This window comes from Camelina sativa, chromosome 18 (assembly GCF_030686135.1).
Source record: "Camelina sativa cultivar CO46 ecotype springtype chromosome 18, ASM3068613v1".
Taxonomy (NCBI): domain Eukaryota; kingdom Viridiplantae; phylum Streptophyta; class Magnoliopsida; order Brassicales; family Brassicaceae; genus Camelina; species Camelina sativa.
The window spans coordinates 19,802,604-19,827,718 of NC_141897.1; the positions used below are offsets into that span (position 1 = coordinate 19,802,604).

The 25,115-nt window shown below is 35.8% G+C and overlaps 6 protein-coding genes and 1 non-coding gene across 11 annotated transcripts; 2 read left to right on the forward strand and 5 right to left on the reverse strand.

Moving 5' to 3' along the window:
• Nucleotides 1-1,443: 1,443 nt before the first annotated feature.
• LOC104762109 (THO complex subunit 4A-like) lies at nt 1,444-10,094 on the forward strand. Of its 2 annotated transcripts, XM_087499400.1 has the most exons (5): nt 1,444-1,490; nt 8,997-9,146; nt 9,300-9,368; nt 9,457-9,623; nt 9,721-10,094. In XM_087499400.1, exons 2-5 carry the CDS (start codon nt 9,024-9,026, stop codon nt 9,908-9,910), a joined length of 549 nt encoding a protein of 182 aa, XP_087355526.1. In that variant the 5' UTR covers nt 1,444-1,490; nt 8,997-9,023; the 3' UTR covers nt 9,911-10,094. The 2 variants fall into 2 exon arrangements, with proteins under 2 accessions (XP_087355526.1, XP_087355525.1); XM_087499399.1 differs by lacking the exon at nt 1,444-1,490 and having other exon boundaries at nt 8,487-9,146; nt 9,718-10,094.
• TRNAV-AAC (transfer RNA valine (anticodon AAC)) lies at nt 8,357-8,430 on the reverse strand. Its single transcript has one exon. It is a non-coding gene; the product is annotated as a tRNA-Val (tRNA).
• Nucleotides 10,095-10,412: 318 nt separating the features above from the next.
• LOC104762110 (uncharacterized) lies at nt 10,413-13,483 on the reverse strand. Of its 2 annotated transcripts, XM_010485340.3 has the most exons (11): nt 13,178-13,483; nt 12,876-12,960; nt 12,588-12,784; nt 12,389-12,471; nt 12,074-12,119; nt 11,730-11,786; nt 11,597-11,651; nt 11,420-11,520; nt 11,267-11,330; nt 11,048-11,181; nt 10,413-10,824 (listed from the first exon to the last, which is right to left on the reverse strand). In XM_010485340.3, the coding sequence occupies exons 1-11, from the start codon at nt 13,265-13,267 to the stop codon at nt 10,660-10,662; spliced, it is 1,077 nt and encodes a 358-aa protein (XP_010483642.1). In that variant the 5' UTR covers nt 13,268-13,483; the 3' UTR covers nt 10,413-10,659. The 2 variants fall into 2 exon arrangements, with proteins under 2 accessions (XP_010483642.1, XP_087355524.1); XM_087499398.1 differs by lacking the exon at nt 10,413-10,824 and having other exon boundaries at nt 11,015-11,181; nt 13,178-13,473.
• Nucleotides 13,484-13,699: 216 nt separating this feature from the next.
• LOC104762111 (histone H4) lies at nt 13,700-14,297 on the reverse strand. Its single transcript, XM_010485341.3, has one exon. The coding sequence runs from the start codon at nt 14,169-14,171 to the stop codon at nt 13,860-13,862; it is 312 nt and encodes a 103-aa protein (XP_010483643.2). The 5' UTR covers nt 14,172-14,297; the 3' UTR covers nt 13,700-13,859.
• Nucleotides 14,298-14,553: 256 nt separating this feature from the next.
• LOC104762113 (protein GAMETOPHYTE DEFECTIVE 1) lies at nt 14,554-17,499 on the forward strand. Of its 3 annotated transcripts, XR_015588957.1 has the most exons (7): nt 14,605-15,104; nt 15,204-15,281; nt 15,395-15,475; nt 15,617-15,771; nt 15,863-16,785; nt 16,862-17,094; nt 17,187-17,499. XR_015588957.1 is itself a non-coding variant. In XM_087499403.1 (6 exons), exons 1-6 carry the CDS (start codon nt 14,670-14,672, stop codon nt 17,303-17,305), a joined length of 2,100 nt encoding a protein of 699 aa, XP_087355529.1. In that variant the 5' UTR covers nt 14,554-14,669; the 3' UTR covers nt 17,306-17,499. The 3 variants fall into 3 exon arrangements, 2 of the variants coding, with proteins under 2 accessions (XP_087355529.1, XP_087355530.1); XM_087499403.1 differs by having other exon boundaries at nt 14,554-15,104; nt 15,863-17,094; XM_087499404.1 differs by having other exon boundaries at nt 14,611-15,104; nt 15,617-15,767; nt 15,863-17,094.
• Nucleotides 17,500-18,309: 810 nt separating this feature from the next.
• On the reverse strand, nt 18,310-20,560 carry LOC104762115 (uncharacterized). Its single transcript, XM_010485344.3, has 3 exons — nt 19,983-20,560; nt 19,639-19,797; nt 18,310-18,692 (listed from the first exon to the last, which is right to left on the reverse strand). Exons 1-3 carry the CDS (start codon nt 20,490-20,492, stop codon nt 18,519-18,521), a joined length of 843 nt encoding a protein of 280 aa, XP_010483646.2. The 5' UTR covers nt 20,493-20,560; the 3' UTR covers nt 18,310-18,518.
• Nucleotides 20,561-21,917: 1,357 nt separating this feature from the next.
• LOC147923090 (uncharacterized) lies at nt 21,918-22,835 on the reverse strand. Its single transcript, XM_087497902.1, has one exon. The coding sequence runs from the start codon at nt 22,833-22,835 to the stop codon at nt 21,918-21,920; it is 918 nt and encodes a 305-aa protein (XP_087354028.1).
• Between the last annotated feature and the right edge of the window lie 2,280 nt (nt 22,836-25,115).

Here is a 25,115-nt window from a genome sequence, read left to right on the forward strand (position 1 = left end):
AAGTGGATTACTAGATATCTGAAAAACCAAGAGAAGGACGAATCAAAATTACAATATTAGATGAACTAGAATTGTGTGATGAAAAAGGCATTGCCAGACAATTTAATTGACTACCCCATCATATTACTTCAAATTTTAAAAAATTTGTCAAGATTTTAAAATTCAAGAACCTCGCCTAATGACAACAACCAAAAGAGAGATGTAAAAATATATAGCTTATTAATATCTGTTGGGAAATAATTGAGAGCAAGGCGTTGAAACTTGAAACCATATGAAAGTCAAATTACTAGTAAACGGTTACTCCTTAGTTACCATTTCTTAGCTGATAATATTTCTGTAAAAAAAAACCAGAAAATTCTAAAATAACATTCCTTATGTTTATGAAACGGAACGAGTATTATTAGCTAAATTAATTAAAATCTATAACTACTATAACTACAAGATTCAAATTTCGAGTATTATTAGCTAAATTAATTAAAATCTATAACTACTATAACTACACGATGAGCACGCTCTCACTCTACGTTGTAGTGAAAAAGGGAATGGAAAGTATTGGTGCGATATATGTGAGACAGAGTTGGATCCAAGTACATGGTTCTATACATGCTTTGATTGTGGAGTCACATTGCATGTGGAATGCGTACTAGAAGATTTCTCACGTCTCATGCCAGGAGGGATCATTGATACTGTCGGGGAATAGAATTTTGATGTGGTTCTTAACAATCACAACACTCGACCATTATGCAGCATCTGTGGCTCTCGATGCAAGGTCTCAGTCATCTTAAAGGTCTGCGATGAACACAATGTATACATATGTTCTCGTTCATGTTTTTCTGATACTATTTTAGCTAGTTCAGGTTGATTGGGAGTTTTGTTTATATCTTGTGTGTGGAAAGGGTGATTTATTCATGTGGTTGTATTATTCGCTGCCCTATCTACTTTATTTCCAAGGATCGAAATGTAATAGAGATCGAAGAGTGATTATGATTTCTACTTTCTAGTGAAAGATGCTGAGCAAATCAAAAAACTATTTTACTTTGCTTGTCTTGCAAAATAACTGAGTCGTGATTTCAAATCTTACAGGTACCGTCCGTTATTGTAGACTAATCTAATCTTAGAGACCTTCAACAACAATTTCCGAAACTAGAGAACGCAGCTTTAATAGTGTTCACTCTTCACTATACTTTTCCACTTTTATCAGCAAGAAACTAGCTAGAATGCAATCAAACTCATTGCTATACGAGAGCATGATCACTTATAGTTATCAATGGCCTTAATTTTGGTTGGTCGCCACAAAGTTTTGTTTTCTAGGTCATACATATTTATTGAAAAATCATCACCTGATCGAACACGTCTCTGCCTCTTTTGGCCACTACGATTAGAAGCTTGACTGTAATAACTGACCACGTCTCTCCCGGGTCCAACTCGCCGCAACAACCAACAACCCTAATCGGAAATCAAACCGATCTGCTCCATACCAATCAGCCAAGGTCCAAATCCGATCTACATTTTTTAAAAAAATAGCATGTTACAATCTCCAGCCATTTGTAAATAATAAAAAGGTTTGAGTCATAAAAAAATGGCATTTTTATATAAGTCAACGGAGTCATCATCAATCAAAGAGACAATAAAGAATAAACCATTGTCAATTTTTTTTTTTTTTGGTTTGGTGACAACTATCACAGCCTTAATAAATCGTGATTCGCATTAGATTACATGTAGAAGATGATTCGAAGTCTAAATCTCCTCGAATGTATGTGTGATTGCACAATATCTATGATCCCTTTTGTTATTATTGACAATTACATCATTTTTCATTCTTTTTTTGTGTTACAAGGTAATTATCTAACAACTATTAGATGTTATGGTAGAAAATACATATTCATTTTTTATTTTAACATTACTTCACTTTTCAATTTTGTTTTGTGTTTTCCTAAAAAATAACTATGATTATCAAACATCTAATTCTTATACATTTGTTTTTTTTTTCTTATTACAAATTCTGTTTTATCTTGGTTCTTTACCTTCTTTTCAAAATTCTTATATATATTTCTTTAATAGGTCATAAATAAAGGGTAAATACAAAAACTAATTAATTAATGTCCAAAATGTACTACTATAGATTTGATAAAACCATATTCTGAGAAAAAACTTAGTTACCACAACTGAAGATTAAATACAAAATATGAATTACATGTATTGAAAAGTGAAACATTTTAAATATGAACTACTTGTATCATTTATCGAATATGCCATTTTCTACTAATACCGTTTGAATGATTTGGTAATATTTAGAGAGATAACATTTGAAAGTTCTAATTACAAGGTAATTACGTAACAACTATCAGATGTTATGGTAGAAAATACATATTCATTTTTCATTTAACAATACTTCACTTTTCATTCTTATTATGTGTTTTCCTAAAAAATAACTATGATTATCTAACATCTAATTCTTATATATATATATTTTTTTTCTTATTACAAGTTCTGTTTTATCTTGGTTCTTTACCTTATTTTCAAATTTCTTATATATATTTCTGTAATAGGTCATAAATAAAGGTAAATACAACAACTAATTAATTAATGTCCAAAATGTACTATAGATTTGATAAAAATATATTTTGAGAAAAAACTTAGTTACCACAATTGAAGATGAAATAAAAAAATATGAATTACATGCATTAGAAAGTGAAACATTTTAAATAATACATTTAAATATGAACTACTTGTATCATTTATTGAATATGCCATTTCCGACTAATACTGTTTGAATCAGTTTGAATGATTTGATAATATTTGGAGAGATAACATTTGAAAGTTCTAATTACAAGGTAAAATACCTAAAAACTATTAGATGTTATGGTAGAAAATACATTTTTATTTTTCATTTAACATTACTTCACTTTTCATTCTTGTTTTATGTTTTCCTAAAAAATAACTATGCTTATCTAACATCTAATTCTTATATATTTGTTTTTTTTCTTATTACAAATTCTGTTTTATCTTGGTTCTTTACCTTCTTTTCAAAATTCTTATATATATTTCTTTAATAGGTCATAAATAAAGGGTAAATACAAAAACTAATTAATTAATGTCCAAAATGTACTACTATAGATTTGATAAAACCATATTCTGAGAAAAAACTTAGTTACCACAACTGAAGATTAAATACAAAATATGAATTACATGTATTGAAAAGTGAAACATTTTAAATATGAACTACTTGTATCATTTATCGAATATGCCATTTTCTACTAATACCGTTTGAATCAGTTTGAATGATTTGGTAATATTTAGAGAGATAACATTTGAAAGTTCTAATTACAAGGTAAAATACCTAAAAACTATTAGATGTTATGGTAGAAAATACATTTTTATTTTTCATTTAACATTACTTCACTTTTCATTCTTGTTTTATGTTTTCCTAAAAAATAACTATGCTTATCTAACATCTAATTCTTATATATTTGTTTTTTTTCTTATTACAAATTCTGTTTTATCTTGGTTCTTTACCTTCTTTTCAAAATTCTTATATATATTTTTGTAATAGGTCATAAATCAAGGTAAATACAACAACTAATTAATTAACTTCCAAAATGTACTATAGATTTGATAAGGAATATTTTATGTAATATCTTAAGGAATATTCTATGTAATATTCTCTAAGACTTGTACTATAAATAACGAGGCTTGGTGAAGAGTTTCATTCAAGCTTGAGCAAGTGAGTTTGAGCGAAAGTCTTAAGAGTACTTGTAATCCTTTGAGTGTTTAAATAATAAAGCTTATCCCTTTGTATAAAGATCTTTCTTATATCCTTACATAATCATTCCAAAAAACACTTCCTAAAAACTTAGCCTTGATCCTGAAAATATCCGTAGTGGTTGTACCATTATGTGTGTGTAATTTTGGTATCAGAGCCATGGCAGTCTAAACTCTAGCTCTTCTCTTCCGGAGAGGTAATATGCCATGACGTTGTCTTCTACTATGCTAGTAAGAAAGTATGCTCTGTGGTTGCCATATTAATGGATCCTCTACATCAGAAATCTAACTATGCTTAGAAAAACGGTATGGAGAAAATTTTCTATGAGATTGTGATGCTCGAAGTACCTTGAGGCTTTTGGTATAGTAGATGTGTTGCCTCGGTTTGTGTAGCGAAGCACCTCTTGATTCTTTTATCTATATTAGTAGTACATAAAAAAAAACAAGGAGACAACTTATGGATTGTTATTACTTCAAAGGTTAGAAGAGAGTTATAGTATTCAGTCTTGGTTTTTGGTTCTATCATATATTATGGAAAGTTCATCTTCTTTGTCTAAAGCTGTCTCTTTTCGAGGATCAAATTCTAAAAAAGTTGATTACTTATATGAAGTAGAGTGTTTGAGTGATAATAGTAAAGTTCCTATTAACCAACTCGCGTTACTTAATCCTTACAAAGCTTTCACCAAACCGAATTCCACTTCTCCAAAAGTCATTCGTCAAGTGTTCGTCCCAAACAAGCATAACGCAAAGGAACTCGTTCTAGCATCTTCGTTAAAACAATATCTCATCCCGGCGACAGAAACAGAACAGATGATTCCCCTTAGACTCAATGAAGGCATGATACATTACTGGCGAACTCAAGGATATACCCATCTTCACTATGGAGTAATACGTTTGGCGCTAACACTTCATAGCGGAAAAAACTTACCAATTTTAGCACGAGTAGCTCTCCTTGACACTCGATACAGGGAATATCAGCACGCTTGCATTGCAACTATCCAGACAACACTAAACGCTGACACTGTTTTCGTCACCCTCTTCCCTAATTTCAACATGGCATTAGAAGACCCACATATATATCAGAACATGCAAATCCAGCTGCAAATCATAGGCGCCCCACAGATTGGAAACATGTATGCAGCAACACTCCACCATCAAATGGCATATAGAGTCCAAAATCATGCAATGGACTTAAGTCTCCCCAGAGACACTGAAGATGCGCTACTCATACAATTGGAGTCACAGCACAGCCCATCGTGCATCCATATTCCTAGACAGATTCCTAGAGATGAGCTTGTCAAGTTACTTCCAGAATCATGGGTTACCAATTACGAAAAACTCCATTACCGGAGCACTCCAATACAATCGGTAGACTCTTCTATCCAAAGAAGAAAAGATGGATCTGTAGAGATTGCTTTTGAGCAACAAGAAAAAAAATCAAGACCAACGACTTTCTGCACAGAAATCAACACAATTACTCCTTTTGAAGACGCTCAAATCTTGGAGTTAAATTCACGTTTATCTGGTGTTCCAATCTCATCTTTTGATTCGCTAGGAAAGGCCATTTACTCATTCCAAGATGAAACGGGCCACAAATTCTTTGATGTTTGCGATTGCCAACGTTGTCAGATGAATAGCTCCGATGATGATGACACCCCAAGGCGTAGGAGAAAAAAGAAAACTTCACAACAAATCCTCAAAAAACGATATGAATCCGGAGACCCACAAGTTGGCCTTCTCGGAGAACCAAATGGCAAGAATTTTGAATACTATGTATTGTATTCTGGTGGACAGGGGTGGGCAACAAAACCGTAATCCAAAAAATCGAACCAAACCAAACCGATATAAATGGTTTGGTTTATTGGATATTGAATATTAAAATTGAAATTATTTAGATCCAACATGAAACGAAAAATTTGTGTCAACGATCAATAATTCATTGATTTGTTAGTTATCTAAGAAGACACAACTTTATAATAACAGACGCAACCATATGATTTTTTCAAAATAAATATATTATATAGATATTTTATGGTAAAAGAAAAAACTTTACAATGAACAGACACAACTGTATGATTTTAAAATAATAAATATAATAATTTATTTAACGAAAAAGTTCTCCTTTTATATTGAAATGACGGATCATTGCTTTTCTTCTAACAGTAACATTTTATCTGGAAAAAAATACCATTTAAAACGATTCATTTCACGTTTACTACAATTAAAACATCCAACACAAATGAAAAAAAAATACAAGATAGCCATATAGCTTAAGGATATCTTTTCAAATCAGGACTTTGTAGTAATGTTAGTGCAGAATCCAAATTCTGATATATGCAACCCATATAAACTGCTTAGTGATGTGAAGATGGGTCTACCCTGCCCATTTAGTAATATACCGTTTTAGACCCTTTTATATGCTACCCATTTAGAACCCTGCCTATTTATTTTTGTTGTTTTTACAAGTGCCTATTTAGGCCTTTATGATTTTTTTTCTACAGTAACTTTTGAACAGAGTTTAATTTGTTACAAAGTGAAAGTTATAATATGTCCAAAACAAGTTTGTTGCGAAGTTTAAAATTATAATATATTAAAAAAAGAAACATGAATACATGATCATAGTATACTAGATAGATAGATTACAACAAAGTGATCAAAGTACCAATCCAAACATCTTCACAAGTCATTTTTATTGTCATATTCAAAAGTCAACTCCAAAAGCTCACTATATAATCCATCTAACTCTTGGAAAAAAATTCTAGGTATTTTCATATTTAAAATTAACTCAAAGTTGTAAATTAGATTCATCATTCTAAAAATCTTTTGTTAAATCAAGAATTAGAGGAATTTCGTTATTTTTAAAAGAATGAATGCTAGAGAATAATTTAGAAAGCTGTAAAAGCTGTTGAAATTGGGATTTTATATTATTTTGTGTCAAGATATTTTAAAAGATACGAATATTCGAATAAACACAACTTTACAATGAACAGTTGCAATTTTACAAAAAAAAAACCATTACAATAAACAATCTCAACTTTTTGTAAAACACACAACTTTTGGTGGTATTTATTCAGACTGATATTATATATAGATTATATATACATTTGTTGCTTGCGGAAATAGACTAGCCCTGTTCTTTTTCTTGTTGCGGGATTGAGCGACCAAAAAATTCAACGTAACGTCTTTCATCAGCGGTAATCGGCGACACTTTACAGCAACACCTATTAATTTCTAAAACTATCACGGGTGTCGGTGGTTTTCTCGGCGAGTGTTTTGGTGAGTCGTATCGTCTCCAATATTAACACCGACGTTCTACTCTCTCCAGATCTTGCTTTCCAAAAACTTATTATAGAGCAAGTTTTGGTTGCTACTTGTTGTCGCTAGCGACAAGAATCCGAACAGGCCCAAAATCTTTACTGGTTCTGTGTGACAATTTAATTAGGACTTCCCTTTATACTCCATAAACTTCAAGTTTAAGTGAGAATTATGGAGTGCTACTACTACTAGACATGTTTTATATCTCATAAATCTATTTGCACCTTTAAATGTATGGACTATATTCTCTCTTTTTTTTTTTTTGTCGTGCAAACCCCATTTCATTAAGTTAGTGACATGAAACTCTCCTTTAAAGTGAGTCTTTCAGCGGTCAAGAAACTTACATGGGAAAGTAATAATACAAAGATCAACGGGTTCCTAACGAACCATAACAACCCAACATAACAAGAGTACAAATAATAAAGATGCGTAAAAGCAAAAAAGATAAGGTGAACCACAAAGAAGATAGTCCACATGAGATGGCGAGGAACAATCCAAGAACGATTCGCCGGTCGCAATACGACAAATTGCCACATTGGAATACAAAGATTCCGAAGGGTTTTTAAAAACCTAACTCGCACTAAAGATGACGAATCATCTTCATCTCCCTGAAAAGAGAGGCAGCATGTAGGGTGGGAACAAGTTCCCAAGAGTCGAGTGCCCGAAGAAAGATCCGAGATAAAGCCACCTTGCCACACAACGTTGAAAGATCTAAACCAAGTGGTTACCGAAAACCATAGGACGTGATGAGACCGTGAAGACAAGGGAGGGGAGACATAGGGAAAAAACAACCACCACCGCGGAAAAATATATCCCGCTAACCTGGCGCTCCCAAAGATACCACCAGGTTGAAGAAGACACCTTCGATAATACACACTGGTTTTGATGACAAAACGAGCATATGTTATCTTTCTCAAAAGCATCCATGCTATAAATGGATCAGCCATATAGGGAAGTTTCTCCGTGAAAGAGGAAACTCTCTCCCAAAGGGAGGAAAAAACCACCACAATTGTAGATAAACCGGAACCCAAGAATTCAGCAAAAAACCAAGACTATATTCTCTTTGTCTTCAGCAAAAAACCATTATCGACCCTCGGATAAAAAAGGTTTACAATATGTATCTACTGTTACTCTCGTTGCAAAATTGAATTTCCTTAGATCAACATCCCAGTCATTCTAAAGGATCGTAATCACTTACTAGATAAACAGTACAAAAAATATTGAATTGCCTTTATGGCTCTATACTTTGATTCGTTTTAAAAAAATTAAAACATCAAAGTGGCTTCGCCCGGGTTCGAACCGGAGACCTTCAGTGTGTTAGACTGACGTGATAACCAACTACACCACGAAACCTACATGCCTTAACTCGACCAAAATTATTAGTATTACAAGATTAAACATTTTAACCCCTTTCCCTTGTGTCGGCTCAACCTTGGGCTTTAGCAATAGCCGAACCTTTTCTTCTTCTCTCATCGCCTCTCTCTCTATCTCCTTTGTTATATTCTCTATCCTCCGCCGTCCAAAGAGAAACGTCAACCGGAGAAATTTTCGAGATGTCGACTGGATTAGATATGTCTCTCGACGATATGATCGCCAAGAACCGTAAGTCTCGTGGTGGAACCGGCCCCGCCCGTGGATCTGGATCTGGTTCCGGATCCGGACCGGGTCCAACGCGCCGCAACAACCCTAATCGGAAATCAAATCGATCTGCTCCAAATCCCGATCTACATCTGTTCTTTCTCTTCTTCTTCCTCTCTCTAGTTTGGCCGGATCTTTCTTCTCAGATCTGCCGATTCATAATGGAAATAGACTCTTCGTTGACGTTTTCTTTATATAAAAAGCTTTTGGTGTTGATGAATCTCTCAAAAAAGTGGAAAAAAAAACAAAAATCAAACAAACGGATTCATTTGGTTGTATAGGCGCCGGAGTCCACCTGGGGTCACGACATGTTCTCCGATAGATCTGAAGATTCCCCTTCCCGTTCCAGCCGTTCTTCCGCCGGAATCGAAACTGGAACCAAGCTTTTCATCTCCAATTTGGATTACGGTGTCATGAACGAAGACATTAAGGTACCAATATTGTTCTTTACCCTAATTCTCTTGTTACCTCATTAGCAATTTGTATAGTAGTTAGGGTTTGTGGAATCAAGCATCGTCTTAACTTTAATGGATTCGTTCTTGCGAAGCTGATGTTAATATGGATATGTTTGTGTTAATTTGCAGGAACTATTTGCTGAAGTTGGGGAACTTAAACGTTACACAGTCCATTTCGATAGGAGTGGAAGATCTAGGGTACTTGAGATTTTTTGTTGCACATATATCTTTCCTTCTAGTTGAGTCTTGAATATTTAAGTATTGTATACTACTTTATTACCATTAGGGAACTGCTGAAGTAGTGTACTCTCGGCGTGGTGATGCACTCGCAGCTGTGAAGAAGTATAACGATGTTCAACTGGATGGAAAACCCATGAAGATAGAGATTTTGGGAACCAATCTTCAATCCGCTGGTAGACCTGCAAATGGAAACTCCAATGGTGCTCCATGGAGGTGAGATTATACGCATTGTTCAGTATGTATTTTATGTAATTAAGCTTCTTTGATCTTGTGAGTTTTATTGAAAGTGTGTGTCTTCCTGGGTTAGCAGAGGAGGACAAGGGAGAGGTGGTCAACAACGTGGTGGTGGGAGTAGTGGTGGTCGAGGAGCCGGTGGCCGAGGTGGTGGTGGCGGCGGCCGTGGCAGGCGTCCTGGTAAGGGCCCTGCAGAGAAGATATCTGCTGAAGATCTTGATGCAGATCTCGATAAGTATCATTCTGGAGATATGGAGACAAACTAAGGAAAAGTGACTGAGCTTCTCAAACCACAAGAGGGTTTAGGAGGGAAGGAATCTGAGAAAAACGTTTGCCAGAGTCTTTGGCCACTTGGAGCCTTTTTGGCTGTGTGTTGTTCATTTGTTTCATTAGAATTACATATAGAATTGATAATCTGTGTTAGACTTTAATTTAAAGTTGTTATCTTAATACCTTCGAGTAAAAGGCAGAGGAAGGAATACCAGTTTCATCTACAGATCATATGCGGTCCAGAAACCAGGGTTTGGTTAAAAGACTTCTAATTCTGGTGATTTAGTTGTATGTCGTCTCTTTTCTTTTTCAAGTCATGCCTTGTGGTATTATGAACGCAGTATTTTGAAAAGTTTTATTTGCATCAAACCGTTGGAACAAAATAGTCAAATAGTGTTACAATTACATGTAAAAACATTCAGGATTAGTCATTCCAGTTTTGGATGTCAAACTAGATAGTGAATTTTTTTAATGGAAGTCTAAAATGACAAAAGGAAGTGATGAAACATCGGTTCTTCTACAAAAAAAGGCCTTTTGGTCACATAATACATCATCCTCTATAGCAAAATAACAATTTTAATTTTTTAACAATGACAACAAAACACGTCAAAGGCTATTCCATAGGATATTTCACAATACGGATGAGGTTAAGGCTCTCTGGTTTGCCTCTGTGACCAAAACCACATTACTGTATATACACAAGGATTGGATTCATGCTGTAAGCTTCATCAAAAGTAAAAGCTATTTAGATCTGCCTTGGCTTTTCACGCCGTGAAAAGATGAGCCTTACGATAGAATATAGTACCGCCTTAATGCAAGAAACCACAAAATTCCAACACGAGGATGGCCAGTACCACGGATATAGCAGCCTGAAAAATAGACTAATGAGATGCCTCGGGTAACGCCCGACCTGCAAGACAAGAGTATCTCAATATTACAAGCCAAGCCTTATCCATATCTGTGATCTACTTGCAAGTGTAAAGACATTGAACGGGTGAATTTAGGACTGTTTTTCTGAGCTCTGGGTCTTTCTAGATATCTAAGAGGTTATTAAGATTCTTAGATAGACGTCTTTAAAAACAGTGCACTTATGGGTTTAAATCTGACTTTTTTTATCACAAGGAAATACTCACGGGAAAGAGGGAATCCAAAGAATCCCAGGCTGCATGACGGACAGCTCTTGTCGGGTACATTGGACCTCCAGGAGATGTAAAACTATATAAACATGCCTTTAACCTCGTGCTAGTGGTCATTCTCAGTTCCATACCTGCAGATGTAATTCAACATTGCTTATACTTTGATTCCATGTTAGAGGCTACATTAAGCCAATTTCCTAAAGGAGAGAAATGCACCTTGAAGAATCTTCATCTGAGAAAGATAATGTAGCAGCACCGGTTCCACCTTCAGTTTTTGCAGCTGCACCCCAAAAAAATATTAGATCAATGACGTGTTTCTTTTTTTGAGATAAAATTTGTCGATAGTCATAAAGTGTTTTGTTTCTATACTTGATCAGTAAGTTCGATAACAAGGAAATCTCCCGATCCTCCTATCAAGAAAGCATTTGGAAACTCTGGAAAGTTCCTCAAGAAGCTATCGAGTTTATCCACTGCACAACAATTTGTCAGGGAACAAGAAAAAACGATTTGGTTCCAATGATAACTTTTCAGAGAAAGGTGTAATACCTGAATTGTAAAAGAAAATGAACCTTGAGAGCAAGAGATACAGCTCCCTCTGAGCCTATAATTAGGTATGGGAGTTTCAATTTACAGACAAAAATCAGTTCAACCATCATGAAAATGTTGAAAAAACTATCACCTGAACGGGAATTTTTTTCAATCGGATCGGTTCCAATGCAACTTCCTCAAGAAGATACTAGGAGAACACAGAGACGGTTAGTTACAATATCCAATTGCCATGAAAACTTGAGCGTGTGATAGTGACAACATAGCTAGAAGATCTATCAGAGATTAAACAAGGTAACATCATAGAAGAGGAGATGATGATCTTTAGCATGTGTGGTTTATATGTTCTAGCTCAAAGATGTTGAGAACAAAACCTTACTGCGTATATTAATAACTAAAGTTCCTAATATACGTAAAATTATCCAACACAAGAAGATGGGAAAACTATGATATATATATCGGAGGAAAAGAAGATACCCGAAAGAGACTTTGGAAGCGCCTTGTATTAGTCTGGATGTCTATCCTGCAATTAATATAATAAGTAGATTATCACCTGTTACCCTCATAATCTCATATTGCTTTGCAAGGCAATCTAAAGTAGGAAAAGAGTTGGAAAGACTATCATATAACTTCTTAACAAACTAAAAAATTAGTAGTAAAATTAGGCCAATGCCACAACTACAGGTCCAAAGTACACAACTTAAACCTAGTGAGGTATACACACTGAACCAAGCGATTCAGCATGATGTAAAGATGTCAATTTTTTTATGCCCGAGAGTTCAAAAATTATACCAGAAGACATTTGTTGCTCCCTGCACCAGAGCCGAAGAATATCGCAAGAGTATTTCTTGATTGTAAAGCTCAACCTCAAACAGCTGAGAAGAATATAGAAAGCATGTTCAAAATAATGGACTAAAGACATTGCAAAGAGTAAAACCTCATGGGACTGAAACATAAACACTAAAGCAAAATCGTAAGGTTCACAATTTACCCATTTATGAAACAGTAGAGAGAATATATGTGATGCAAAGGACTGACTCCAGAGCTGAACCATCAAATCAAGTATATCTTTTCCCCTCTCAGAGACTTTCACATAATAATCAGCAAGAACGTCGAAAAAACATAACGGACCATCAGCATCAGCTTCATCGGAAGAAATCACATCTTCTTCTTTGCTAAGGATCACATCTGCTTATAAAAATTCCAGCTCCAATAAGTAGAATTCCAAAAAGAAGCAAACAGATTCATGAAACAATTCACCCAAATAGTGTTTGTTAACCTTTGGCTCGTTCGTCAACTTCGAGAGCTATATCAGCAAATAAGTCCTGTAACAAGTTCCGTGTTTGTGCTGGAGATACAACAGCCTAGACCACAAAACAAAAAGAAGATCACAAGTCCTCAAAATTGAAACAAAATCAGAATTCAAAATGCATCTATCGTGAATCATCAATCTAACGAGGAACTGAAATCGAAATCGTAAATTCTGGGTAAAAATCGAAACCGATCAACACAAAATGGGAAAGAATAAAGAAAAAAAAAGTCGAGATCTCTATAAGGGGGGGGGGGGGGGGAAAAGCAAACCCGAGTAAGCTTCTTTTTAATCTCCTGAGTAAGAGCTTCAAGATAAGCAGACCTCCGTGAAGAAGAAGACGGCGATGAAACTTTCTCCATTTTAAACCACTGATCCAAAACTACCACATGCGGGTCACCGCCTCGATCTATCGGATATAGAATGGAGAAAAAGGATTCGAGAGATTTTGATGATGACAATGATTGTTTCTTCTTTATTTGAAAATATTAATTTATCCAATCAATCAATCAATTGGGGTCTCTGTGGATTTAAATTAGTTTGTAGAACTTTTTGCTAACTGATGTATAACCCCGATTAAGACATGTGAGAGGAGAATAGAGAGGATAGATTGTTTCAAACGACGTCGTTATGGATCAGTGATGACATGTCGCTTTGATAAAGACACGTGTACATCTTCTAGGCCACTCCTGTTTAGTTTTGTGAATTTTTGCGTCACAATGGATGTTTAAAATTGTCGTGGATTTGTATCTTTTTCAAAACTTGTTATGCAATACGACACTATAATATATCTATTTTTAGAAATTGCAAAAATCTGATTCATTGGAGCTATCCTTTAAGATATTGCAAAAACACAATACCTTGCTACATTTACTAAAATACCCACATTGAGAGTTCTCGAAAACCTAATTTTTTTTCAGAAACAGATCTACAAACACAAATCTTCAGAAACCCTTAACCGCCGAATCCGTAAAGAGTCCTTCCTTGCCTCTTGAGAGCGTAGACGACATCCATGGCGGTGACAGTCTTCCTCCTAGCGTGCTCGGTGTAGGTAACAGCGTCACGGATCACGTTCTCCAAAAAGATCTTGAGGACACCACGAGTCTCCTCGTAGATGAGACCACTGATACGCTTGACACCACCTCTACGAGCCAACCTCCGGATCGCAGGCTTGGTGATTCCTTGGATGTTGTCTCTCAGAACCTTCCTGTGACGCTTCGCTCCTCCTTTCCCCAATCCTTTTCCTCCCTTTCCACGACCCGACATTTTTTCTCAGAGACGAATTAGTTTTCCTTTTTTTTTTTTCGCTGCTTTGTAAAAGAATGAATTGCTTTTGATTCTGAAAAAGTGATGGGAGTATGGTTTGTTTATATATAAGAGGGGTTTTGTTTTGAACCATCCGATTTGATATTCCATCCAACGGCTGCTAATATCGATCCTCGTCAATAATGAAATAAGATAAGAGCCGTCGATTGTTTTAAATCAACGGTTATTAATAGCGATCCGCGTGATACACATACACCGAGTGTTTCTTCAGTTTCGAAATCGAAACTCAAACTTTTTATAATTTGCACTTCACTCTTTTTATTCTGGGGAAATTTCATAATCGGCCAAGTTTTTTAATACGATGCGTTTCGACAACTGACTCATACGTCGTCGTTTGTTAAGAGTACTGTATCTAAAAAACCCAAATTGCTTAAACCCTAATCGGAAAAATAAATCTCTGACGACCAAAACAAAAATAAAGTCGGAAAAATCTCTCTGATGGGATTCTTCGATCTAAGTATTCCGTACAATGAGCCGCCAAGATCAGGCGGTAAGGAAGTCGCCGGCGGGAAAGCTTTGCGGTTAAAGCTCGCCACGAAAGCCATGGAGCTGGGCTATGTTGGGATCGCACATAATCGTTCGATCAAAGGCGTGATGTCTGACAAGGACTCTTGTACGATCCCTCTTCTCACTCTTGGATCACTCATCAAAGTCGCTCCGCGGCTAGCTTCTTCTGTTGGGTTCCATCGCGATTTACTCGGCGTTCTGCGAGCTACTCCGTTTCGGCAGTACACGCGTCTCACGGTTCATGTTGAGAGTAATGCTCAGTGTCAGAGTTTGAATTCTGGGAATCCGATTCTAAAGAGTTATGATATTATTGCTGTTAGGCCGATGAATCAGAACGCCTTCGATTATGCTTGTGAGAAAGCTGAGGTTTGTACTTCTGTCTCCCTTAATTGAGTTTATTTTTTTCTGGTAAAAATTCAATTGAAGATATGGAGTTAACTCTTAGTTTGTTGTTTCGTTTCCTAGGTTGATATGATTTCGATTGATTTCACAGACAAGATGTTATTCCGATTGAAGCATCCGATGGTTAAAGCTGCTATTCAGGTTTGTGATTCTCTGAACTTTAGATTGGACATTGTTTCATGTTATAAGAAGAGTGTGTGTGTTACCTCATTGTTTTTCCTTTGCTTCAACTTGATGAATTTTCTTATGTGCAGCGAGGGATTTACTTTGAAATCAAGTACTCTGGTTTCCTAATGGATGCACAAACGAGGAGACAAGTTATATCGAATGCTAAGGTGAAATTTTTTTGATGAATCAGGCTCAAGTATCGTATTGTATATTTGTATTTGTAGTGTGACGGATGCTCTTTCGGTGGAAAAAGTGTGGTGTCAATTATGTGAACTTTTCTATTTTGTCTTGTGAAATGGTGTTTCTAGTTACTGGTGGATTGGACTAGGGGGAAGAATCTGATTATATCAAGTGGTGCTCCTTCAGTAACAGAAATTAGAGGTCCAAACGATGTCATAAATCTCATGTCCTTGCTTGGACTCTCTCCTGAATGGGCCAGAGCTGCCATTTCAAAAAATTGTAGGTATGTATCCAATTCGTCTAGCAGTTGTACTTATGTGATGCATTTTAGCGTATATTTATTTCACTGAGGATGGTTTTTGAATCGCTTTCAGGAATATGATAGCCAAGGTTTTAAATAAAAAACGGTTCCACAAAGAAGCTGTCAGGGTTGAATTACTTTCTTCTGGTGATACATTTAGCCTCGACCAGCCTCTGTCTGGAGACTGCATGAAATGGGATCCCCTTTCGAGTGGTGAAGGTGACATGCTTTTGGATGATCTTGCAAAGGCTTTTGATGCCACAAATGTTGTGGCGCACAAATCCTCTAAGGCTATTGATTTCGCCTCTGTTCTCGATGGCTTGCCAACACATGGTTTCCGGGTTGGGGATATTGTAGGAACTGAACCATTGACTCAGCCTCCTGCAGCTATGGTGATTGACGCACAGGTGCACAGTAATCAAGTTTCTGAAGTACCTATTGCTGTGGCAGCTTCATCTGATGATAATCCTCAGGAAATCGAAACCATAAGCCAAATTGACATGCACATGTCTGAAGATGACAGTAAGCTGGAACCTACAACAGATGTCCGCAGAAAAGAAGCAATTACCCTAAGAAAATGCAGTGCCAGCCATGGCCAGGGGGTTTTGGTGAAAAACCATACAGCTGCTTCCTTTACACTGATAAAATGTACAAAGTCAGATGCTGCTTCGGATGTTAGCATGAACATTGAGTCGACTTCCGAAGGTGGATCAATGTCACCATTAAAAAGCGATCATGGGATCTCACAAAGTCCTGTTAAAGTGATAAACATGGGAACGACTGCTTTCGATGAAGTCTCAGTGGACGAGAACAACAAAGAAAGAGTTAACACTAGTCATACTAGTAATGATGAGATACATATCACCGAGCCTGGCCACCACGCATCCATTGATGAAGAGAAGCATATCGCTGAACCTGAACAACACACATCCATTGATGATGAGATGAAAATTGATTACATGGAGGTGAGAGTGGAAGACCAGAAGCATGAAACAGGTGACAGTTATATTAATCTTCCTAACTTATCCTCTGAGACTACCGATTTGCTAAGAGAATCAGGTAAATCTCTCAGTCCAGAGGCGGTTGGACAAGAACACGACCAAGTATCAAGATTAGAGTCCAAGGAGACAGAGCTTGAGGAAGAGGAGGCATCAGTGCCATACGACAACACCTTTGAAATACCAATGGAAGAGAAGAAGGTGGAAGAGTCAACAATTGAAGACAACAAGGAAGGAAAGACTGAAACTGAAACTAATCACCAAACCCAAGTCCAATCCTCTGGAAGTAACAATGACACAATATCAGGTACGAGATCTAAATTTCCTCATTTGTAAATCTAACCTAACACAAGTTTGGACTAAGCATTCAGTCTAATGTTATTTCGATCCATAATGTAGGTAAAACGCAAGCTAAGAGGAGTAGAGTTCGATTACCGCAACTAGTGCCTTTCAAGCCTTTTCTACTCCAGTCAAGATTCAAACGGATCAGTAGAAAAAGAAAACATGGAAGAGCTTGATCAATTCTTAAAACCCTAGATAAGTTTTGTCCATTAATTTATATACCCACGCAAGTCTCGTGGTTTCAGTGTTGAACCGATTATAAAGTGGGGGAAAAGAAAGCATCTAATTTGTATTCTCTAGGGTTGATTCTTTGTGTTCAAGAAAAAGGCTTTTAATTATAATAATAAAAAGAACCAAAAAAAAAAAAAAACATATATTAAGAGTGGAGAGTCGGTAAATCTACCGCCGGCCGACAAAAGTCGGGGACAATGTCGCCGGAGGGCCTACAACTCCCTTCATAGCCTTTGCTAAAGAAGAAAGACTGCTCTCTTTCCTTTTTCAAAACTACTACTTTATTTAAGTTTAATCTTGAAGCATTATTCTTCACATTATTACTAATCTCATTGTGAAAAGTTAGTTTTACAACAAAATATGTCTAGTGTGTTTTTTTTTTTTTCCTTTTTTACTTATTTATCAGAATGTATGTCTAGGTTGATTACTTTAATTTAGTATAATTGAGTGGAACCTTCTTTGATATCTTAAAAATTTCCAAGGTATAAAATATGTTTGCTTTTGGAGATTGCTAGTACTTAGTAGCACGATGTGTAATCAAACGTGAGAGTAATGAAATCATCAGAGTAACATGGCCATGTTCATTATATGTTTTATCAATGCTAAAAGTTATCATCTTTGTACTTTCTGGATACTTTTGTAAATCAAGTTGCTTAAAAGAAATTTCAGACCATTAAGGAACATACTTAACTATGCATAAACTATTTATGGGTCCATGTTAGTAATAATGATATGCGAAGAAGAATTTGTTTTTAGTTTGAAAGTCCGATTATTACTTTTGATTGGGTTTTTTTTTTTTGTTGTTGTCTACAACTCACATACGGATTATCCAATTTAATTTATGGATATAATACGGCAACGACATTTAAGAGAACTTAGGGTCGACGAACTCCATGCCATGCCAACAAGAGATTGACAAAATGGCACATACCACTAGTCCAACATTGTCTGGTCAGTGAAGATCGATTGTTTTGGAAATATCTCCGATCAAAAAATACAAAATATGTTATTCTTATATACAAAGAAAGCACAAAACCTACATGAGTTTTGTTTAGCAGCATGGGGGCAATCATTTAAACCAAAAACAAATTGAAGTACCATATATAAACATATACTGTATGTAAAAAAAAACAAACATAAATACATAATTAGAAAAGATTAGTTAAGGAAGTGATTAGCCGTGAAAGAATCAAGAAAAGATGCCCACGTGTCAACATCTCCAACCACGGCTTCCATAACATCAACTTGTTCTTGTTGTGACATCTCATCGTTTCTTGCAAATCTCCCTCTTATTCTTGGCCTACTGTCCGCCAATGTCTTCCTGCATTCATACTAATTTCCAAAAAAAATTATTATTAAACCTGTCCCAAAATCAATGTGATAGACTGATAGCTAGATCATATACAATTTAAAAACTTCGTTTCAAGAAATTATAACTCGCACAGAGAGAATATCTAACTGAGAGTCTGAGACACGGTTTGAATATGTTAGTATACCATATATACGAATACTCCAATAATCTTTAATCGGGAAATGTTTTCTTCCTTAATATTTTCGGGACATTATCGTATAAATAACTAATGGAGAAATAAACATATAGCAACCTTGGAGCTTGATCATGTGTCTATCTCAAAAGATTCCTTAGACCCAAATCTGATGTGACAGAACATTAATTCTCATTCACATACTCCTATAATATCAAATGAAAAATCTATTTTATGTTCCAAGATAAGATTAAACAGAAAAATTCAATGTTAACTTTTTTAGTGATAAGAGTGCTTGCCTGATATGATACATTGAGCCAGTTTTTTATTTTTCTTTTCTAATTTGGTCAACGAATCATTTTATTTTTATATCAAATGTGATGAATTTGTCTCTTATAAAACATTAATTTTAGAAAAAAAGTTATAGAATACATATGATGATTTTATTAAATTAGATATATGCGCATCGCCAAATGCTTTTGTATGAAATTGTACATAATTAATCATAGTTGATATTAATAGACACAATTGTAGGAAACTATACGTTTGATTAGAAAATGGAAGGGTTGGCATACAATAAGTGTGCAGGTGCATGTCTCTGTATCATACAACTACACTACATGTCAAGTCTTGAAAAGTTTCCATGCGACACATATATATACATGTTGAATATGTAAGGTTAGGTATACAAGTACTATATGTGTTTGGAGAACAATATGAATCAAAAGATATAAAATAAATTAATTTAGAGCAAACATAGATACAAATATAAAACATATTTAAAATTAAATTACCTTAATCCTCTTGTTGAAATTCCTAAGGTTTCGTTTGCTACGATATTTCTCGATCTTCTCTTTCTTCTCCTCGGGGCTGTACTTATAGGCTTTGCTCATTCCTTCTATGATTGCATTGCTTTCACTCCACACCGCACTGCTCTCTCTTCTGCTACTTCTCTACACAAAGCAAAACAGTTTCGTTTTATGTCATGATAGAAAAGTTAACGTTTGAATATCAAAGTTATTTTGCGTTTCCAAGTCATACTTTGTAATGATCAGAACCAAAAAAAACGCAATCGGAGCTAATAGGTTGGTGGTATCAATATATGTCATGCAAGTGTGTATATAATAATATTACTTACGGGTAGATCTCCGGCGCTAAGGGCCCGTCTAACTGGCCCATCATCATCGTTAACGTAATCGTGGGCCGGCGCAAAATTACCGGAAAAGCCATTATGGCTACTAACACTCCTCTGCATAGCAAGACTCTCTCCACCGCTCCCCATAGAGCTCGGCGAGTCGCAACTGCTGCTTCCGCCACCACCGTTCATGCAAGAATCAAAGTAACCGAACCCTGAAACCGTCTCGGCAGAGAATAGAGAGTTGTGGCTCATCATAAGAAGCGGCAAAGGCGTAGGAGGCTGGAACTGATGATGATGAGAGTGATCATCATCATGCAGCAGAGGAGGAGTCACTATGCTTTCGGAGTATAGGAAACATGGACAATTGTCGCCGGAGGTGGAAGAGCTGACGTGTCCACACATGGCGGTTATATGTGTTTTGTTTATGTGTGTGAGAGTGAGTGAAAACTCCCAAGTGGTTTGGTTTCTATTTAAACAGAGAGCAAAGGAGAAGCCAGAAGCTGACATCATTGATCGTCATCGTTTAGTCAACTGACTTAATCGTTGACTTCTTTTGACTGACTATAAAAAAGGAATCTAAAATAGCCTTTCGTTTTCATTGTTTTCTATCTCACTCTCTCACATCCGTTATTATTTCGATTATTTTCTCCAAACATGTATTATATACAAAGTTGAATTTGGATAACTGCAATGATAATTATTTTTTCATGTAGCATGCCTTTAATTGAAAACAAAAAAAAATCAAATTCTTCTTTAAATAAATAAATATTTATAGTGGTCATTGTTTTCATATGCTATCGATTATAAATGCAAATAAAGAGAGCTAGTAACAATATACTAATAATTGTTATAACAGGAAAATTTTATTCTATTGAATTTTTCTATTCGCGTACTCTTTCATCTTATTAACAGTTCCACATCTCAATTTAAATTCCGCTATAACATATTTATAATTTGTAAATTTTCAATATAAAATTTTGTTAAAACTTATCTATTTTAATCTTTAGTCACCATTAGTCAAAATATAAAGTAAAATCAAAAATCAGTTTGTTCTGCAAACCTTATAGTTAAAAGTTTTAAGCCGTTTATTATGAGTGAGAAAAGATAGACATATAATTAAAGTTTTAAGCTGTTTATTATGAGTGAGAAAAGATAGACATATAATTATTGTAAAACGGAAGGAATAATCATTTCTTGGAACAATATACTGAATTACTGATATTCTCCTAAGCGAGTGTGTTTTGATCTGGCAAGCCCTTAAAAACAAGAACCAAGTGTTGTTTAATTAATTTTGTAGTTAAATAATCTCGTGCAACATTCTTATAGCAACATTCTCTTAACAGCAAAAGAACAATGTAAAGAAAAATAAAAATAAAATAAAGGAAAGACACGACTTAGCTTTTTTAGCTCGAAGTATAAGAGAGACAAAAAGATGGTTAAAAGCATTATTTCACGCAAAACCATGTGAGCAGCACAAATCTACTTTTTTGCCTAATTAATCATTTACTTAATCAACACTAATTAATTAATTAAGCTCAAAAACTTGATGTATGTTCACATTAGATGGGTATTTAGTCCGGTCCGGATACCAAACCCGACCAAACAACAGCAAACACGATAATTGCTCTGTAGTTAAATTATATCCCTCTCAGTCCATTATTAGTAAGGTTAGCCAGATCTCTTTTTTTTTTTTCAACCAAACATTAAACTAGAAAATAACTCCAAAATTGGTTGCCTAAACCGAAAGGTAAGAATTTACAAAAGAAGTCTCAGAAGATAAAGATCTCGAAGAACGAGCCAGACAATCTACCCGAATGTTTGACGTTCGGGGAATCCTACACAGCTGGAAGGTTGAAAAGGATAGCCGGATTACATTGAAGTCGTCCAAAAGATTGGAGAAAGCGGGTCATTCATCAGAAGACTGCATCATCGCCACTAATTCTGCACAATCCGTCTCGAAACTCTGACAATCAACCCCGCCGTCAGCAAGAAATCCATCGCCCAAATCAAAGCCTGAAGCTCTGAATGTAGAGGGGAAGGACATCGACGTTGACTCCGTGCTCCCATTAGTTGCGTGGAATTCTCACTATTACAGAACCACCAACCCAAACCAACCATAGGATCTGACGCTTTCCAAGAACCATCAACCTGGCACCGAGGGGAAGAATCCCGCGACTCCGCAGGCGGGAGGTCTAGGGCAGCCGAGTAGAAAGTCTTAGCCTCTTTCCATAACAATCTGTCATTGTCCGCTTGATTAATAACCTCGCTTGGTTCTGCCTCACATCCCTGAAAAACTTTTTTGTTCCTATCTTTCCAAATTGACCAAACAATCCATGGTAAACGAAAACATAAATTCGGAACATCCACCAGGGATGACACCCGCCAAAAAAGATAATCTAGATTCGTGTATATGGAACCAGAAGGAAAGTCCCCAGAAGTTAAGTCTACAGACGAAAAATCCCAAATCCGACGGGAATGAGAACACTCAAATAGTGTGTGATTGATAGTCTCCACCTCCGACCCACAGTGTTTACATAGGGTATCACACCGAACACCCCGATGAGCAAGTCGTTCCATCACTGGGAGGGAACCCGAGGCAATCTGACAGAAGAAATGTTGAACCTTCGAGGGAACCTCCAGTTTCCAAGCTTGTGCCCTAAATGCCGTACAAGACGGCCTATATTCAACCTCCGTAATCAATTTATGTGCTTGCCGATAACCCGTCTTGAACGAATATTTCCCTGACTTAGTATAATGCCAAATCAGCTTATCTGGTTTGTAGACTTTGCTAATCTCCATAGCTTGGATAATCTGAATGTCCGCCGGGTCCATATACTCCTCAAGAATTGGCATATGTCACTCCTTAGTAATAGGATTAATCAAATGATTTACCATTAAATTTGGATGTAACAATCGGCCTCTACCATTAGCCGGTCTTGGTTGAGTATCCGGTATCCAGGGATCCCACCAAACCGAAACATGATAACCTGAACCTATCGCCCACCTTGCGCCATGTTTCACCAACCCTTGAGTAGAGTAAATACTCCTCCAAGCAAACGAGGGGGAGTACGGCTTCTTAGCATGTAAAGGGTGTTTATTCTGAAAGTATCTACCTCGCATGACCCGGTGTAATCCTCGTGCTTTATCGTTAGACTTCCACCAAAACCGTGAAATAGCACTCGTAAGCTTAGTCGTTACCTCCTGCGATAGTTTATAACAAGACATGACATGGGTTGGAAGAGGCAACGCGACCGAATTAATCATAAATTTCTTTCCACCTTTCGATAAATACTTTGCAGCCCAACCATTCACTCGATCGTCTAACCGATCATTGACATAACTAAAAACCTTAGTTCTCGAACCCTGAAGATTTTCAGGAATACCCAAATACGAGCCCATACCACCTTCTTTGGAAATATCCATTACAGATTTTAGTTGAGTCCTGCTGTCAGGTGGAACTTTTTTTCCAAACATAATAGAGGATTTCTCCATATTCACCTCTTGACCCGAAGCTTCCCCGTAGTTCCTTATAATTTCCATAACCGTAGTACATTCTACCGTCTCTGCTCTACAGAAAAACAAACTATCATCTGCAAACAATAAATGTGAAACAGTGGGACAGTCCCGAACTAATTTGATGCATGTAATTCTCCTCTCTCTTTCAGCCTTTTTAATATCGGCGATTAAGATTTCTGTACATATTATGAACAGATAAAGAGATAAAAGATCTCTTTGACATAAACCCTTCTGGGGCTTGACGATAGGCTGTCCGTTAGCCAGATCTTTTTTGGGAATCAAATCGATTTAGATAACACAACGAAATAAATATCTCAAATGAGTCTAACCTTAAGGTAAAATTTAGAAATATTATTTTGATAGATATTTGTTACTTTATGATTAATTACATTCGAATAGTAGGATTATTGCATATATACCAATATATTGTAGGAACACGTTTTAGTCAGTGGCTAAATTGGCCTACTCATCATCATTATCATCATAATACATCATCTCTCACTTAAGATCAAAACAACTTCTAATTTTCCAGTCAAAGCCACACTTTCTCCATAGTTAGGATACATAATCCACATATTAGATACTACTAAATAATATTGATTGAATTTATCAAATTCTCTGTCCAGTTGAACCCATCCTAAAATGTTTTTTTTTTGTTTTTAAATGTTTTGATCGTCCCAATAATGTTTTTTTTCCCCCATGAATTAGGGAAAATCAATTTCTTCTTCGTATATATATATAAATACATATGGGTCCGTTTGATAAATGTATTTGAAGATTTTTTTTCTGTTGAGATCACTTCGCTGAGCCGATATAATTTTATTTTAGGTATAGGGCAAAAGGTCCAACGAGAGCATCTTTTTCATGTAGAAGATCGGCTCTGTAGGTCCATCAGAATCATCGAAATTAAATATAGCTTCATATTTCTTAGTAATCACTATTCACTTTCTCTTTTTATTTTCTTGATCTATACATTTTTTAAATTTTTATAAACGTATTTATGTGTTATATTCGATCTGTGTTTGTTCCATATCCGCCACTCTTATTCTAAGTATCTACCATTTCTTTTGCAAACATATTGAAGTGAAAACTTAAAATGAAAGTATATTTTCTACATTGCCCCACATAATGAGGAGACATAAGTAATAATTCGCAATCGTTACGAGGACATATAGGATCTCGATTCCTACAGTGGATAGATGTACAATGGGACTAAACAGAAAGACATTTTGTGTATCCTTAAGGGCAAAATCGCCCACAAGTTGATGGGAAAGGTCATGCAAAAGCAAAATCTATAGATCAATCGATGGTTACAAAGACTTTTTCTATTTGGTGGTAAACTTTGTTGCATAATGTACCATAAACTAAACGTTTCATGCTATGGTTGGTTCATAACTAGTTTCGAGTTTTAACGATCCAATAAGAATTTGTTCTTTTTGTTTTTTATAATTCATTTTTTTTTTCACCACTGGAGCAAATTATTGGTTTTACACTTTCGCAAGTTTCTCTATCAGTTCAGTAACCCACTTTGGTTATTTGACACCCAACAATTTTAACTAGTTGTACTTTCAAAAAGGTCAACGGTTTAGGAAAACGATGACGGAATAGGGGAAATAT

What these genes read in the sequence shown, in the direction of transcription:
- LOC147923090 (XM_087497902.1), bottom strand. Translation starts at nt 22,835, where the DNA reads ATGCCAATTCTTGAGGAGTATATGGACCCGGCGGACATTCAGATTATC.
- LOC104762110 (XM_010485340.3), bottom strand. Translation starts at nt 13,267, where the DNA reads ATGGAGAAAGTTTCATCGCCGTCTTCTTCTTCACGGAGGTCTGCTTAT. An exon ending in TTAAAAAGAAGCTTACTCGG is followed by an intron (nt 12,961 to 13,177) that starts GTTTGCTTTTCC and finishes TTTGTGGTCTAG; the next exon opens with GCTGTTGTATCTCCAGCACA. An exon ending in GCTTCCAAAGTCTCTTTCGG is followed by an intron (nt 11,787 to 12,073) that starts GTATCTTCTTTT and finishes GTGTTCTCCTAG; the next exon opens with TATCTTCTTGAGGAAGTTGC.
- LOC104762113 (XM_087499403.1), top strand. Translation starts at nt 14,670, where the DNA reads ATGGGATTCTTCGATCTAAGTATTCCGTACAATGAGCCGCCAAGATCA. An exon ending in ATGCTTGTGAGAAAGCTGAG is followed by an intron (nt 15,105 to 15,203) that starts GTTTGTACTTCT and finishes TTCGTTTCCTAG; the next exon opens with GTTGATATGATTTCGATTGA. An exon ending in AAGTTATATCGAATGCTAAG is followed by an intron (nt 15,476 to 15,616) that starts GTGAAATTTTTT and finishes TGGTGTTTCTAG; the next exon opens with TTACTGGTGGATTGGACTAG.
- LOC104762109 (XM_087499399.1), top strand. Translation starts at nt 9,024, where the DNA reads ATGTTCTCCGATAGATCTGAAGATTCCCCTTCCCGTTCCAGCCGTTCT. An exon ending in ATAGGAGTGGAAGATCTAGG is followed by an intron (nt 9,369 to 9,456) that starts GTACTTGAGATT and finishes TATTACCATTAG; the next exon opens with GGAACTGCTGAAGTAGTGTA. An exon ending in TCCAATGGTGCTCCATGGAG is followed by an intron (nt 9,624 to 9,717) that starts GTGAGATTATAC and finishes TTCCTGGGTTAG; the next exon opens with CAGAGGAGGACAAGGGAGAG.
- LOC104762111 (XM_010485341.3), bottom strand. Translation starts at nt 14,171, where the DNA reads ATGTCGGGTCGTGGAAAGGGAGGAAAAGGATTGGGGAAAGGAGGAGCG.
- LOC104762115 (XM_010485344.3), bottom strand. Translation starts at nt 20,492, where the DNA reads ATGATGTCAGCTTCTGGCTTCTCCTTTGCTCTCTGTTTAAATAGAAAC. An exon ending in TTAGCGCCGGAGATCTACCC is followed by an intron (nt 19,798 to 19,982) that starts GTAAGTAATATT and finishes TGCTTTGTGTAG; the next exon opens with AGAAGTAGCAGAAGAGAGAG. An exon ending in ATTTCAACAAGAGGATTAAG is followed by an intron (nt 18,693 to 19,638) that starts GTAATTTAATTT and finishes TTTGGAAATTAG; the next exon opens with TATGAATGCAGGAAGACATT.